Below are 14,905 nucleotides of genomic sequence, written 5' to 3'. Positions count from 1 at the left end.
GTCTCACCCCTCTGGATGAGCGTCTCACCCTTTCGCTCTCGCTTTTCGCCTTTCCGCGCGAGCTTCTCGCGTGTCCATGCGAGCCTCTCACCTTTTTGCGCCAGCTTCTCATTCGCCTCGTGTATATCCATCTCCTCCTCCTCTTCCGAGTACTCCAGGCCGTCCTGATTCTGCTCCATCAGCTCGCCCTTGTCCTTGGTCTCGGCGGTTGGTGCCGCGCGAGCCTTCACCGCCCTGATCACCACCGCCTTCTTGTGCGCCGCCTCCGCCCCGCCGGCGCCCGGCGCCGCGTCACCGCCGCCGCCGCCGCCCGGGACGGCTCCGCCGCCGCCACCACCACCGCCTGGGCCGGGGCCAGCGCCGGCGCGCGTCGCCTTGCTGATCTTGCGAACCTCGTCGTGCACGCCCTGCGGCGGGACGGGGCGGCCGGTCAGAAGATGAACCGGCGCTCAGAGAGGGGGCGGGGGCGGGGGCGGGGGCAGGGGCGGGGGCAGGGGCAGGGGCAGGGGCAGGGGCAGGGGCAGGGGTGGGGAGGGGGATGGGGAGGGAGAGGCGGGTCGAGTGAGCGTGTGATGGACCGAGTCATGGAGTCACGACGAGCCGAGAAGCCATCCGAGTCACTGGGCGGACCGAGAGGGTGCTGGAGTCGGTCAGGGAGCCGACCCAAGTCATGCGAGCGCGACCGATCACGCGAGCGTGACCCAGCATGGCCGCCAGCGCAGCTGGTATAACATATAGCACGACTCCACAACCCCAACAACTCTTGCGACTCGCACATAACGTTAAGCCAAGCACAACAGCATAACGCGCATCGTTGCCATTTGAAATCCACGCCCCAGCAGCAACGCGTGAACGAGCTGCTGTCGGAGATCGCCAACACCGACCGCGGGCGGGCCCTCTGGGCCTCTGGGGCACTCTGGGGCCTCTCTCGCCGGCAGGCCAGGGTAGGCGGCCGCTGAGCCATGCACGTCGAAGCCGGCATCGCTTTCAAACTTCACGCGTTGCTCGCAGAGATGCACGTGACGGTCACCGGGCTTCTACTTCCGAAATAAAAAAAATAATTCCGAAATAAACATCTTCTTCGAGCTACCTGCCGATGCCCATCCTCACGCATCACACGTAAATCAAAGTCATACGTAAATCACACAAACACACAGTCACACGTAAATCGGCACGTCGCATGACATGTGCACCCAAACAGTGCCTCCAGGACTTCGGCCGTATCCCCACTTCACAGCGCCTCACCTGCATGAAGGCATCGAGCGGGTCAACCTCGTCTTCGTCCTCGTCCGCCGGCGTCGGGTCGGCCGGCTCGTCCTTCACGGCCGGCCCCTCGGACGAGCCGTTCTTCTCGGCCTCCTGACGGGCGGCGCGCCGCGGCTCGTCCTCGTCCGACTCGTCCTCGTCCAGCGTCCACTTCTTCTTGGGCACCTGCAGGTTCTCTGTGAGCGGCCGGCAGCCGATGGGTGGTCAGACCCGGACCATCGCGCGATCGCCGGGCAGACCCGGACCATCGCGCGATCGCCAGGCAGACCCGGACCATCGCACGGTCGCCGGTCAGACCCGGACCATCGCACGATCGCCGGTCAGACCCGGACCATCGCACGATCGCCGGTCAGGTCCGGACCATCGCACGATCGCCGGGCAGACCCGGGCCATCGCACGATCGCCGGGCAGACCCGGATCATCGCACGATCGCCGGTCAGACCCGGACCATCTCACGATCGCCAGTCAGACCCGGATCATCGCACGATCGCCGGTCAGACCCGGATCATCGCACGATCGCCGGTCAGACCTGGACCATCGCACGGTCGCCGGTCAGACCCGGACCATCGCACGACCGCCGGTCAGACCCGGACCATCGCACGATCGCCGATCTGATTCCCAGCGCAGGGAACTTTGCAATGGACACGGTTTAACATGCATTGATAACGGACCGCGGAGCCGCAGCTGGAGCCGGTCATCCGAGCCCAACGGCGCGGCACGCTGGTCTCCGTTCCAGCCAGCCCGTCGGCCGTCCGTCGCTGGTTAACGGGTGATGACCCAAAAGCTGCCCCACCGACAGGTCCCACCGGTCCCACCGCCGGTCCCAGACTGGCAGCGCTCTGTGCGCTCCCGCTGGAGGCGGGCGCTCACCCAGCAGGACGCCCTTCTCCAGGTCCTTCTTGACCTGCTCCATCTCCTTGACCCTGCGCTCCGCGCGCCACTTCTCGATCCGCTCGCGGCGCTTCTTCATCTCCAGCTCCAGCCGGGCCTGCTCGGCCTCCTGGGGAGCGGGGGCGGCCGCCGCCCGGTCAGCGGAGCCTCCGGGTGCCGCGTGCAGGGGGCGGCCGCGCGCGGCACCGGCGGCAGGGCCCCGGACGGCGCCGAGTCTGCCGGCGCCGCAGGCCAGGACGGCGCGCCGTGCGGACGCGGATAGAGAAATCCCAAAGCTCAGAATAATAATAGAAAACGAAACGGGGGGAAGGAGGCGCGGTGGGGAAGGACGCAGGAACTCGAGGAGCGCACGACAGAACCCCCTGGGCTTGAGAGAGACGTCTAAACAGGACGGCGGCGCGACGGCTCAGAAGAAACAGAGGAAGTCGAAGGTGTATGAAGGGGGGGGGGGGGAGGCACCGCGGCTCGATACAAACAACGGAAGTAACATCTCCAGATACGCTCAAAAACGAGCACAGACGCCACGTTTTCACGCTCACCCTCGACATAAATCCTAAGGGCAGCGCCCCAACGCCCCTAAAACTCGACGCTAGAGACAGCGACGCCGGGGGACAGGCGGCTGTCAGAACCTCACCCGCAACCAGAACCTCTCCACGTATCAACGCGCAGAGCAGCTCACACCCCAGCCAAAGACCGCTGAGGGCCGACCGATGCAGCAAGCGGCATCACCCACCATAAACCTGCCGTCCCAAGGCAAAACGGTCCAAGTGCTATTCTACCTAACGGCGCATGAGCGTTTGTGCCTTTGGACGGCAGAAATATTTCATGCATTTAGCGAGCAGAGGCCCGTCGCCAGTCGCAGCATAATGCGCGAGCGCGCGCGCCGCATCAGTCTCGCCTTATCGATCTTGCTCGGGTCGAACGCAGACTCCTCGTCCGACTTCTCCTTGGGCTGCTTGCTCTCCTCCTTCCTCTCCTCCTTGCGGTCCTCCTTGCGCTCCTCTTTCCGACGGGCGGCGCTGCCCGAGCGAGAGCGGCTTCGGCGCCGCTTCCGGTCTCTGAGCACACACCGGAAATGACGCGATTCCGGGGGCCGAAACACGGGCCGTAGATAGCGGAGGGTTGCGCAGGCACTGTCATACGTCTTTGGTGTATGGCTCTGCTTTAACTATGGTGGTGAGAGACGTGACGTCACCAGTCAACCGCCAATAAAAATCGCGTTCATTCTCCAAAACTAATATTGCTATCGCAAAATAATATATATATATATATATATATATATATATATATATATATATATATATTTAAACACCAATATTTAACGCAACGATGTACCAGGGTCAGGTCAAATGCGACACTTCAATGAACAGAGAGCAAACATAAGCCCAGAACAAGCCGACAGCTCCAGCAGACCCCAGACCGGCGGCCGTCAGGCGCGGAAGGCGGGCCTGCCTGCGGCGACGGCGGGCTGGGGCTGCCGCCTGGCATCGACTACCCACGCTTCCCTGCCCTCCGCGGCGAGCCCCCAGCCGCCGGCTGACCTGCTGCGGCTGCGGCTGCGGCTGCGCTTGTGCTCCCGGCTGCGTGAGCGGCGCGAGAGCCGGTCGCGGCGCGTGCGGTCGCGCTCACGGCGCGACGCCCGCACCGGCGACCGGCGGCGCGAGGAGCGCTCCTTGCTGCGCGACCGCGAGCGCCGCCTGCCGGCCACGCCCGGAGTCACATCAGCGCGGGGCGGCACGGGCGCGCGGGGACGGTACGCTCAGCGCGGTGCGGGCCACACACGGCTCCGCAGCACGGTGTAAGCCGGCGGGAACGTCCGCGCACGTGCTGGATGAGGACCGCGGCGCGTCAAGCGTGGGGCGGGGCTTGGAGCGGGGGCGCGTGCGGTGTAGAGGGCAGCACTGTAGCAGTGCGGAGTACGCCATGATCCAACAGGCCCAACATGATAATAAAATACAGTACAATGACATACAGTACGATGCAGACATCAAAAAGGTAGCCGCGATTGGCCACGGCTATTTCCGCCTGGTTGTTGGCAAGCAAAACAAAAGAAATGTATCACCATTATCATAGAAAAGCATCACCTGCAGTTACTCTCCAGCACACAAGTCATTACCACATGACATCCAAAGCCCAAATGCTGATGGAAAAGGTTCTTAAAGCGGCACGGCCTTCACCGTCCGTCAGACATCTGCCACCCACTTAGCGACGACAACAGCCGCCTCCCCAGCACCTCTGCAGCCCTGTGATGACGGACACGCTGGCTCAGGCCCGGTCAGCTGACGCCGCAGGCGGGAGCGCCACCCCGCCGAGCTCAGCCTGACGTCATGGCCAGCTGGCCGCCGCCGCCGCCGCCTCACCTGGTGGTGCGCTTCCGCCGGTCCTTGTCGCCGCCCGAGTCTCCGCCGCTGGAGGAGCGGCTCCGGCGCCGGTACGACCTGGGGCACGGCCCGGCCGTCAGCGGGGAGGGGGGGGGGGGCGCCTCACGGTGGCAGGTGCAGTGATAGCAGGGCCAAGGATTGGTGTCTGATGGGGTTGGTGGGGGGAGGGGGAGGGGGATGGAAGAAGGTGGGACAGTGCGCAGCACAAACTGGAATAGTTTGGTACTTAGGGTGTGCCAGCTACAGGACAGGACTTTAGTCAGCCTCAAGTCTGTAGCATGGTAAGGTCTGGACAGGTCATGCCAGGTCAACCAAGATTAGTTTAGGTCACCATAGGTCAAATCAGGTCAGGACTGTTTAGGCCAGGTAATGTATGGCAAGGCAAGGTCTGGCCAGGCCAGATCAGGTTTGGTTACATATTACCTTAAGCGCTGGGTACAAGCAACATTTATAAAAAAGAGGATTTCATGGCAACAAGTGCTGTACATTTTTAAAAGCGAAACTCATTCATAAAACATTTATAAAAAAGAGGGTTTCATGGCAACAGGTGCTGTAAGTTTGTAAAAGTAAACTCAGATGCAGTCAACCATTAGTGCTATTAGCAAGGACCTGTCATTCATGTCCTAGTCTATAATGAAACTTTGGTCCTAGCACATACATGATTGGCAAATTTGTTGTAGGAAAAAGGGAAGCAAATTATGTAAGCAGTCACTTCAAGCAGGTCACATGCACTGCTCAATAATTGATCTTCCTTAATAGAAGTGATGTGCCCACCCATTCTACACCATGTTTAGCTTGACAGGAGAAAAATGCTTGAGCATCAGGTGAGTCTGTCTGCTATAACCTGTCTGTTATATGCTGTATATAATGCTGCCTGTTATGTCTGTTATAACCTGTGTCTGTTATAACCTGTCTGTCTGTTAAAACCTATGAACCTGTCTGTTACTGCCTGGGGCAGTATAAGATGGGGCCTGGCACCAGGCATGCATCTAAGTATCTGACATGCAATAACCATTAAAGCAATTAGCACACATCTTGGAAACAACAGCATCACGTTGCAAGAAGGACCGCACATGAACAACGTTGTTAGCCACAGTATTTTACAATGTTGCTGAGGTTTCAGCTAATATCTACCATGCACCTTAAGAGATAAAACTTGCTTTGGTTTGACTACTTATCCTCACCAAAGGCTGTTACCACACTGTTTGCCATACACATATTTATTTCAATTATCATTTTTCCAAGTGGTTCACAAGACTGACACTGGGCCCCAGCACACAGCTACAAAGGCACAGTCTGTTGAGTGCACCCCTGAAACTGCCACCAAAGTTGTGCTATCTTGTTCAATGGATAATGTTATACCTCCACTTCTACAGGACAGGACTGCAGAGCACTTACCAAAAAATACTATGGCATGGAAGCTCCAGGCCTGGGTTCACCAGTCATGGCCAGAGGTCAAAGGTTAAATGGTCACATGGTGAAAGGCCAGTCATGACTTGACCTTTCCAAATAAGTTGGACCAAACAATGTACCTGCTCTGGGACTTGAAGCTGGCTGGTATTGAATCACCAGTGGTATTCCAAAAGTCATCCAGCAGGGTTTCCAGGATATAAATATAAATTTCATGCTACTAGAATCCCTAGTTTTCCAGTGACCTCCTATAGCCTGCACCTGGGTTTTTACATGCTCATCTGTTGCTCTTTGACCCTAAACACAGACATCTGACCTGCCCAGTTGATTTAGTCAACCCCAAGGTGCTGAGATGCTAGGTTGACTTCAGCCCAGTTTGATGCTGATCAGCAAATTTGGAGCAAGGGAGAGGGGTGACAGGAAGTGATCCCCAGCTGGGGGGTAACAGCATGAAAACACTTTGGCAGTCCCACCACTCAATTGGATGAATATTGAAACACTGAAGCTCCAAAATCCTTCCCAAGTTGCAAACACATAATTGTAAGTAGCTCAGGAAGGTAGTTTATTACACACTTGAACAACTATGTGCCAGATGCCTGATTTTGCAATACAGAGTGTATACCAATGTTGTTGCAGTTTAATGGCTTTAGACAGCTGACCTACATACTTGGAGGATGTGGTTACATGTCACATGTCAGGTGAAATCCTTTTAGCAAAATTGGTATATTTTGGATGATTTGATTGTAGATAATTTGATCGTAGTTTACCAGCATCACAACATTTTTATAGTTGATTGACTTTATTGATAGTATCAACTTTGCTGCAAGGTAAGATACAAGGACTCTCACAACAAACCAGCCTTGCTATTTCTTCAAAAACATTGCGTGGTATTGCAGCATACAGTGGCACATGGCATACCTTCCATCTTTTGGCATCCCTGAATGAATTTGTCGGCCTTTGATTCACCGGTACAATGGAAACGTTTGGAGAGAAGATTCCTTAATGCTAGCTGAATTGCGGTCCCACACACCTAGCGCCCTGAACACATCTCACGCCGCTGCTCTCAGTTGTAAGTGGCGCATATGTGCGCTGCGATAAGAGACATTCAGTTTCTGTGTCAGCTGTTAGTATTCAGTGACGCAATCGTGATGAAAGTATCCCCAGATAAATCCGTTTGTTGTGTATTTGTACTTTTTTCCTGCTCCCCAGAGAAGTAAAAGTGCAGAGGAGGGGCAAAAGGGAGTAGGGAAAGGAGGGGAGGGGTGACTTGGAGGGGAGCGAAATCCTCCCCTTTCTGTTTTTTTTAAAGAATATTTCCCGAGTGAATGGGGATTTGTATATTTTTTGCCTATATGCAAGTGAAACCCTAGCGTTTTGCTTAAAGTAAAAAGCAGACAATCGATCAGGAAATTGTGAGATATAGCCTGACAAAGTCAACAACGCAGCCAGCGACTGGAGCGTGGGAAAAGGCGCTGATGTGCTCCCGGTTCATAGTGTACGCTGTCAGAGAACACCTATGTGCCTAGCCGACTGAAGTGCTTGCGTAGTTTGGCGAGCGCCGCTTAGAGGCGCTCCCGTTCCCCTTCTCCTGCTCCAGGCGTTCCGTGCGAGGGATGCGCCGCGGGGACCAGGAAAGGAGGCAGTAACAAGGAGAAGATCCTGAGGGCCGTTGGCGCGAGGACGGACGCGCCGGCGGGACGGACTGTGTGAAGTGCCTGTGACAATCGCTAAGCACAGAAGTGACTACAAACGTACCGTGTACCCGCGAGCCGGAGGCGAGACACTGGAACAGCAGAACTTACATCTATGCAGCAGGGAATTACTGATTGGTGAGGAAGCACTGACAGCACTGGCGGCTTGTTATGTATACTTTTATACGTATGCTGTTTTAAAGATACTTTTTATGTATACGTTATGGTAGTATTGCTGGGTCACCAACGTCAGTTCAGGTCGAGTTTACAACAGGCCAGTGGGATCCATCTAGGTCAACCTCACGATTGCCACAAACGCAAATCCTGATTTGTGAATCATGTCATGTTGCCACGTTGACCTCGGAACGTTCTGAAAACTCCTGTCGTTTGCTCTCACGAAGCAAAGCATTTGTATATTTCATTCATCGCTGCTGACGCACTTCAGCTGTCTCCTTAGAGCGTCGGTTGCGCTCGGTCTGCCATCCGCCTGGCCGGTGAGCCGAGCGGCTGAACGACCGCCACTCTGGAGCGGGGGTGAGGTCAAATGGCAACATATATTACAACAGATTCAACAAATATTTGTTGTATCTCATATCATGTCAACAGCAAAACTTGTTAACGTTTCAGTACATTTAAACAAAATCGCAGCAATTCACAAGGTTGGCAAGCCAAGCATGCAAACCATTCCAGAATTGATTGACCCCATTTGCCCCTGAAGATGCCGGCCTTGTGCCATGATTCTTCACAACTTAGTTTCCTGTAGTACCTAGCCGCCCTGGGAATTTCGTTACTCTTCCTCTCACGCTTCTCGAGATAGTCGGCGGGCGGGAGGGGGGGGGGGGGGGGGCAAGATCCACCCCTTCCCTCCACTGCGCTTGGTTTTAGGAGTCCTACACTGCGTGTGTAAACGCGCGCGCCGGGTGGCAGGCTGAATACCGTTCGCTCGGGTGGAGGTCACTTTGATCCCCCCTAGGATTAACAAAAAAAAATAAAAGAGGTAAACATAAGATTTACAGAGAGAGTTGGTCTGAGTGTGAACTCACTTGTGTCAAACTCTTAGATTCGTAGTGCATGGCCTTCGGGTCAAGTAGGTTAAACAAGTTCAAACTTAATTTAGGTATGCAAAGTGCCCCAGACTTTCTTATGAAACCGGGTTCATTTTTGGGTCGGTGACTGTGTAGAACCTTTAAAAGTTCATTGGGGTGAAAAAGCCACGAGATTGTTTGGGTTTTGCACTTGAATAAACGCTTAGGAGCACACTAGGCAGCACATTCATACATACAAAAGATTGATCTGGGTTTATTTAGGTCAGTGGCCTAGTCTAACTTTTGACAAGTCTATGGAAGATGTCCGCCGCGGTTCCTACCATCAATAAATTCGTAGTGAATATCAAGAAACTTCTTCGTACAGCAAGCTTTTCAGTGAAAAAGCACGCTCGTTTGGACCTTGGTGTGACCTTCATGCTTAGCCTTAGGTCAATGCAATTTGTCGCAATCCTAAATTTAATCGCTTGATTGTCTAAGAAACTATTTCAGATGTGTAGCTTCGTCTAACACTTCGTTGGCAAATCACTTTGAACGATTCCCTAGAAATTACCTTCGCTGAGAGTCACAGGACAACTTTGACCTGCCGTAGGGCAGCGACCTCACAAGGTACATCACTTTTGCATACCAAAAGATCCGCTATTTCATTGCCTATAACTATGCAAAGTTCGGCGCGGCTGCGCCTCACCGTTCAAAAATTATTTTATAAAAAACTTTCGGGAGGTCAAATTGACCCCAACCCGAGCGCGTGTTAAGACATACAGACATGGTGCTTCTGCTTTGAGGCCAAAATTGTGTTCGATGCCTTGGTCTGGATTTATCTGGGCAGTGCCTGCAGCATGTATATATCAAACGCCTAAAGAACCTACGTATTTATTTTGGGCTTGAGGATAATGCATATGCAAGGTGAATCGATTCATCTGAATCCCGGTTAAAACTTCATTCATGCAAGGTCGATTTAGACTCTCGTCAGACACGAGAGCAGACATCTCACATACACGGACGCATGTCTGTCAACGACATCTCTGAAATGATTCTAACCGATCTGACGCGCTTCTCTTCAGCCTCGCACAATTTCAACGCACACATTACAAGATCCCACCGAGCTCCTCCAAAGTCCAGTTCTAACGATGGCCACTTACGCACTGGAACCGACATTGCGGCGCTAGCGATGCCGATCGCATGCATCCACGTGCATGAAGCCCGACAGCACCTCCGGCATCAACAGCATTCAGCTACAGCGGGCGTTGCGTTTAGAGGGACGAATGCGCCGGGTCGCCCACGATGCTCAATGGGACACGAGCAACAGGCGCCCGACGCCATGGAAACCAGGGAAGTGGCTGTGAAAGCTGTCAGGTGTCAATGGAAACCAGGGAAGTGGCTGTGAAAGCTGTCAGGTGTCCATGGAAACCAGGGAAGTGGCCGTGAAAACTGTCAGGTGTCCATGGAAACCAGGGAAGTGGCTGTGAAAGCTGTCAGGTGTCCATGAAAACCAGGGAAGTGGCTGTGAAAGCTGTCAGGTGTCCATGGAAACCAGGGAAGTGGCTGTGAAAACTGTCAGGTGTCCATGTAAACCAGGGAAGTGGCTGTGAAGGCTGTCAGGCGTCCTCGCAGCGGCCAACCAAACGGCGACGTCCAGGGTCACCAGGAACGGCAGCGGCTTCCATGTCGAACCTGCAACACAGGCGCTGGTCAGCAGTGCCGATTGACATGCTGAAGACCGCTTTAGACGAAATAGGTTCCTTTGAGAGAAGCTATGTCATTTCAACTTTATTCTCGCGATGGTAGCTATTTTTTAGTGGACAACCCAACTTGACTGATTTTGAGTAAAATACATATCACAGGTGTCGAAACCCTTATAGCATATCAGGGAATGAAGAGAACGGTGAATGACAAGCGAATGACAAAGCCATGATGATGTAAGTTTTCTCCGGAAAGGATCCCCGTGAAGCATGGCCAAGCTATGAATATCACCAGCGCATGTTACTCTAATTGAGCTTATATTTTCGCAATTGATTGAACCGACCGCATGTAGTTCTTAGATGCCTCCATACAAGTAGACGTACAACTGAGGCGTTGTGACCGTCGAATGTTAAGAAGCGGGCGAAGCCTAGATAACAAATCCCACGGAAAGGCTAACTTGTGTGGCTGCTTGTGTGTGTGTGTGTGTGTGTGTGTGTGTGTGTGTGTGTGTGTGTGTGTGTGTGTGTGTGTGTGTGTGTGTGTGTTTTGATTTTGGATTTCTTAAGGAAGTGGACGACCGCTATGAACATGGGGGCTAAGGTAAAAGACGTCTCTTATCACTCATTCTCGTAACAGGGTATCGGCTTGTACCCTAAAGACACGTGACCGCCAGGGGTTTGACCGGCCCTCGAACTTTGGCAACCTGCCAACGGGACTTTGAAAGCAATCGTATTTTGAGTGGCATAATGATGACCAAGCTGAAATGACCATGTCGCATTAATAGCGAAGTGGGAAGTCCAAATAAAGGGAAAAGGCTGTCAAACTAAATGTGAGAATCTTACGTGAGAATTGCAATTGTTTGATTACACGTTTACGGCAAATCGTGCCGTCCTGTTATGACACATGCCAAAGCCAAATCAAATGATAATGGCTATGGTAAAGAAATCGCGGGCTTAGCAAGCCAACTATAGCATTTTCTGGTAAATGTTTTTACCAAGGCCATTACAAAAATGGTTTATGACATTTGCGACGCTAGCTCCCAATATGCCTAATTCAGGACATGGCAAAGACGCCTCTTATTTTTTTAACAGTTTTGCTTGAATTTGTGTTGTGGATAATGCATCCTGATGTCTCTGGGTGGCAGACACACATGGACCTTCCATCGGTATTAAAAATGCAATACCGTTTTAGCAAGCGTCGTTTGCACGACCTCCATAAGTTCAGATGACAGTTTATACGCCATATTTCAAAATATCGTGTCCCCCCTAAACAAACAGCAGTTGTATCCGTTTGCGTGGATGCCAGTCGCTGCAGCTGCCCCACCTGCTGGCTGACCATCTGATCACTTCACTCAATATCGCGGCGACTAGAAGCATGGTTGTTCCGCCAGATGGCTTTATATCCTGCACAAATGACGCCACGGATTTCTGGCGAGCCCCCGTCCGAGCAGCAGAAGAGGCTCGCCGTCTTAGCAGCCGAAGAGGCCTCCGTTCGAACAGCCGAAGAGGCCCCCGTTCGAACAGGCGAAGAGGCCTCCATCCAAGTTCCGCAGCTGTCCCGGCACCACCAAGACTGGCCAAATCGCATCAGCCTGTCTGCCAACTTGCCCCTTCTCGCGGAATTGGGTGTTCCGACCCGCTGGCTGCGGATTTTCTGCAAACATGCGAAAGCGATTTTTTTTGGGGGGGGCCTTATTCACCGCGGGAGTCGTAAAATTTGGCTGGTGGGAAATTCATGTGACACGCAACACTCACCTAAATCGACCAGCGAGCGCAAATGTGTGAACAGTCATGCCCGCAACAGTACATTATAAAAAGTAACACCAAATGCAGCTTAGCCCCTTCTCAGACACCCCTGTCCTGGCCCGCGTTTGATGACGCTTAGTTTGTGACATGTTCTCATTCATCTGTACCCTGGCAATTATTACGTTGTTAGGGCCATAAAACGTGGACATCCAGTTTGTTTTTAAATGCTTGTCCACATCTGTGGCCAACGATAATGAATCGGAGATACTGCGAGGTCACAAAATAGTAGGCCATGCGCCAAATACGGAAAGAGAGCACCCCTATCGTACTGTTACGCTCCGTTCCTATTAGTACGTCCAAACAAAGTACAACGTTTTCTCCGATATGCCTCTTACCAACCCGCCACCCGACAAAACCCCTGCGACGAGAATGCCCGGTTGGCGTCAGCTTTCATGTGTTTGGGGGTATTCTCTAGGTCTGTCAGCCAGATGCTGCCAGGTATTGCTGTCGTTACAAAACCATCCCATGGCACCATCAAACAATGACGTGTTGGGGCCCATTTTTACAAGCTTTGAAATTTTGCTACTTAGCGTCGTTGTTTAACCTTGAAAGCTTACCAATAGTTAAAAGTAATCTTTTCCCATCATATCTGATGCCTACCTCAATAGCTTCAAATGTGAAACATTCCCTTTAATTAATCTGGTGGGTTCTCGGTCCACGGAAAGGGCGATGACTCGCTAACCCTTGATGCCATCGCTTTCATGATTATATAATACACAGCGTTAAACAAGCACATTGGGCGTATGCGCTCCAAAGTTGAGCGTGAAGATGGTGACTTGAAATCAGCAGCTTCAGAGTCGGTGGTCTGTCTGCTGGCAAACGTTGCGAGGAGATCGCGGGGGTCGGACGGGGAGGTGTGAGTCGGCCGGTCGGGCGGTTTCCGGGATTGACATGGCAGCAAGGTCTCAAAGTGGCTACGCGGTTTTTGATGGTTAAAGGCGGTGACCTGAGATCACCAGGTCCGGGACGGCTGATGAAACTGCATCTCCTCTATCTTATGGTAAAACATCTAGGAAGCCTGGTCGGGCGGCTTCCGAGTTTGTACTTGGCTGCGATGCCTTCACGGGGCTTGTGCGGTTTTTGAAGGTCAAGATGGTGACCTGAAAGCACCAGTTTCAGACCACCCATTAAAACTTCATGCTCGCTTTCAAATTGTGTTGTATCTGGGAAAATTGGTGCAGCATCGCGGGGGGTTTGGCTGTATGGATCGCGACGAAGTAGTGATGTCCAGCTCTACGTATCTTGGAAGAAGTAAAGCATCCCCAACTGGCGCTCTCGCTACGAATGATTCTTTGTGCCCTCTACAAAGGCGCCTTGATTTACATTTGTGAGTCATTGCTGGGCCCTGGTCATTGCGGCTGACATTGCGGCTGCAGGTGGACCTTGTGGATTGGTACGGGCCAGCTGTGTGTGGGAGGTAAATTTCTTACCAATGAGCTTTTTCACGCGTATATCAGTAAATTCGTCACATTTTGGTGTGGTATTGTGGCTGTGTGCCGTGGCCACACCTGTTGCTGCTTGTTCTCAAATATTTGTAGTGTGTTCAGCTTGTGCAAAGCTTTGAGGCTTTTGTTTTTTTTTGGCAATTTTACACTTATCCCTTGTCTCCCAATGCTTACTATCCTTTGTCTTCCAATAGTGTCTTCATTCTGTTTGTTCACTCTGCATATCAAATGCAGACTGTTTGCCCTCAAGCCCAAAGTATCATCATCTGCCATAGACAGCAGTTTTGCAGTGGTCTGGACATACGTGGTGTAATTAGCAGATCGGCACATTTTTTAAAGGAGCGTTAAATCAAATTTGTATGACTGAAATAGCCAAGACAATGCTGTAACACTGAAGCAAAGTTTTGTTTTTTTCCATTCATCTGAATGGTACGCTATGCTAAAGGGCTGTTTGCTGATGATTGTGGATTATACATTCCATGTGGTGTAACAACTAGGCACCTAATACTTTTGCTGGCATGTAATTTTTAGCAGAACTGGATACAATTCTCCCAGTTTGGTGGTATTGTGTAATACATCCAAACAGTACTGTGCTGCCAATCCCCTCTTTTATTTTGCCCCTTTTAATTGCAATTTTTTATTCTCTGTTCTCCCTATGCTGCATTCTGAAATTTCTAAAGAATCTGCTGTAGGCAGTAATATTTTTCCAGTGCTTTGTCCGTACTTTTGTCAGTGAAATAAGCTTAAATATTTCAAATGCCACCTCCCTGGTCTGGGGGAAGATTCTGGACTCCTAATCCAGTGGCACTGGGTACAGTCCCAGAGTGGGTGCATTGCTTGGTTTGACCTGACTCAATGGAAACATCAGCTGGCAACTGGCCAACAGGGGTCAACCCAGGCCCCTGGTGACCATGCCGCAGCATTTTGGGCAGGTTAAAAACCTCCCCATTCCTGTCTGGCAAAAGGGCAAGGGAAAATTGTCAGTTGAAATGGACTGCACGCTTGGGCGGTGGGTGTGGGGTGCACACAACAAGCTTTGCTTAGCAGGTACTCTGAACCCAAAGTGACCCATGCAAGCCATTGGGACTAAATTTATAAAAATGACAATTGTTAAACAAAAGAGCCAGTAACCCTGCTAACATGATCATGGTTGCTTTTGTAAGTAGGCTTTGTGTCACACAAGAAAGTTCTTCCAATATGAGGATTAAAAGTCACATATGTTGAGCACGTGCCACAGAGTGATAAATCATGCACATGTTTTAGCCAGACCAGCTGGCTGACCTGGATGTG

The 14,905-nt window shown here is 52.2% G+C and overlaps 2 protein-coding genes and 1 long non-coding RNA gene across 3 annotated transcripts in view; 1 reads left to right on the top strand and 2 right to left on the bottom strand.

Annotated features, from left to right (window-relative positions):
• Nucleotides 1–3,767, bottom strand: part of Prp5 (pre-mRNA processing factor 5) — a 39,656-nt gene extending 35,889 nt beyond the window's left edge. Inside the window, exons 1-5 of the mRNA XM_037212731.1 lie at nucleotides 3,699–3,767; nucleotides 3,056–3,215; nucleotides 2,137–2,266; nucleotides 1,246–1,442; nucleotides 92–407 (exon numbers count right to left, since the gene is read on the bottom strand). Of these exons, the coding sequence (XP_037068626.1) occupies nucleotides 92–407; nucleotides 1,246–1,442; nucleotides 2,137–2,236 (613 nt within the window). The 5' untranslated portion in view covers nucleotides 2,237–2,266; nucleotides 3,056–3,215; nucleotides 3,699–3,767. The remainder of the gene's footprint in view (nucleotides 1–91; nucleotides 408–1,245; nucleotides 1,443–2,136; nucleotides 2,267–3,055; nucleotides 3,216–3,698) is intronic.
• Nucleotides 3,768–3,814: 47 nt separating this feature from the next.
• On the bottom strand, nucleotides 3,815–7,000 carry LOC119089934 (uncharacterized). The gene is made up of 3 exons (XR_005093197.1): nucleotides 6,867–7,000; nucleotides 4,518–4,595; nucleotides 3,815–3,854 (listed from the first exon to the last, which is right to left on the bottom strand). It is a non-coding gene; the product is annotated as an uncharacterized LOC119089934 (long non-coding RNA).
• Nucleotides 7,001–13,503: 6,503 nt separating this feature from the next.
• The window catches only part of LOC119092901 (caspase-2), a 4,044-nt gene continuing 2,642 nt past the window's right edge, over nucleotides 13,504–14,905 (top strand). Inside the window, exon 1 of the mRNA XM_037215805.1 lies at nucleotides 13,504–13,587. The gene's annotated coding sequence lies outside the window, so the exon portion shown is untranslated. The remainder of the gene's footprint in view (nucleotides 13,588–14,905) is intronic.

Source organism: Pollicipes pollicipes, unplaced genomic scaffold (assembly GCF_011947565.3).
Source record: "Pollicipes pollicipes isolate AB1234 unplaced genomic scaffold, Ppol_2.1 Scaffold_1600;HRSCAF=1878_pilon_pilon_pilon, whole genome shotgun sequence".
Taxonomy (NCBI): domain Eukaryota; kingdom Metazoa; phylum Arthropoda; class Thecostraca; order Pollicipedomorpha; family Pollicipedidae; genus Pollicipes; species Pollicipes pollicipes.
This window is presented reverse-complemented; position numbering and strand designations above follow the sequence as displayed.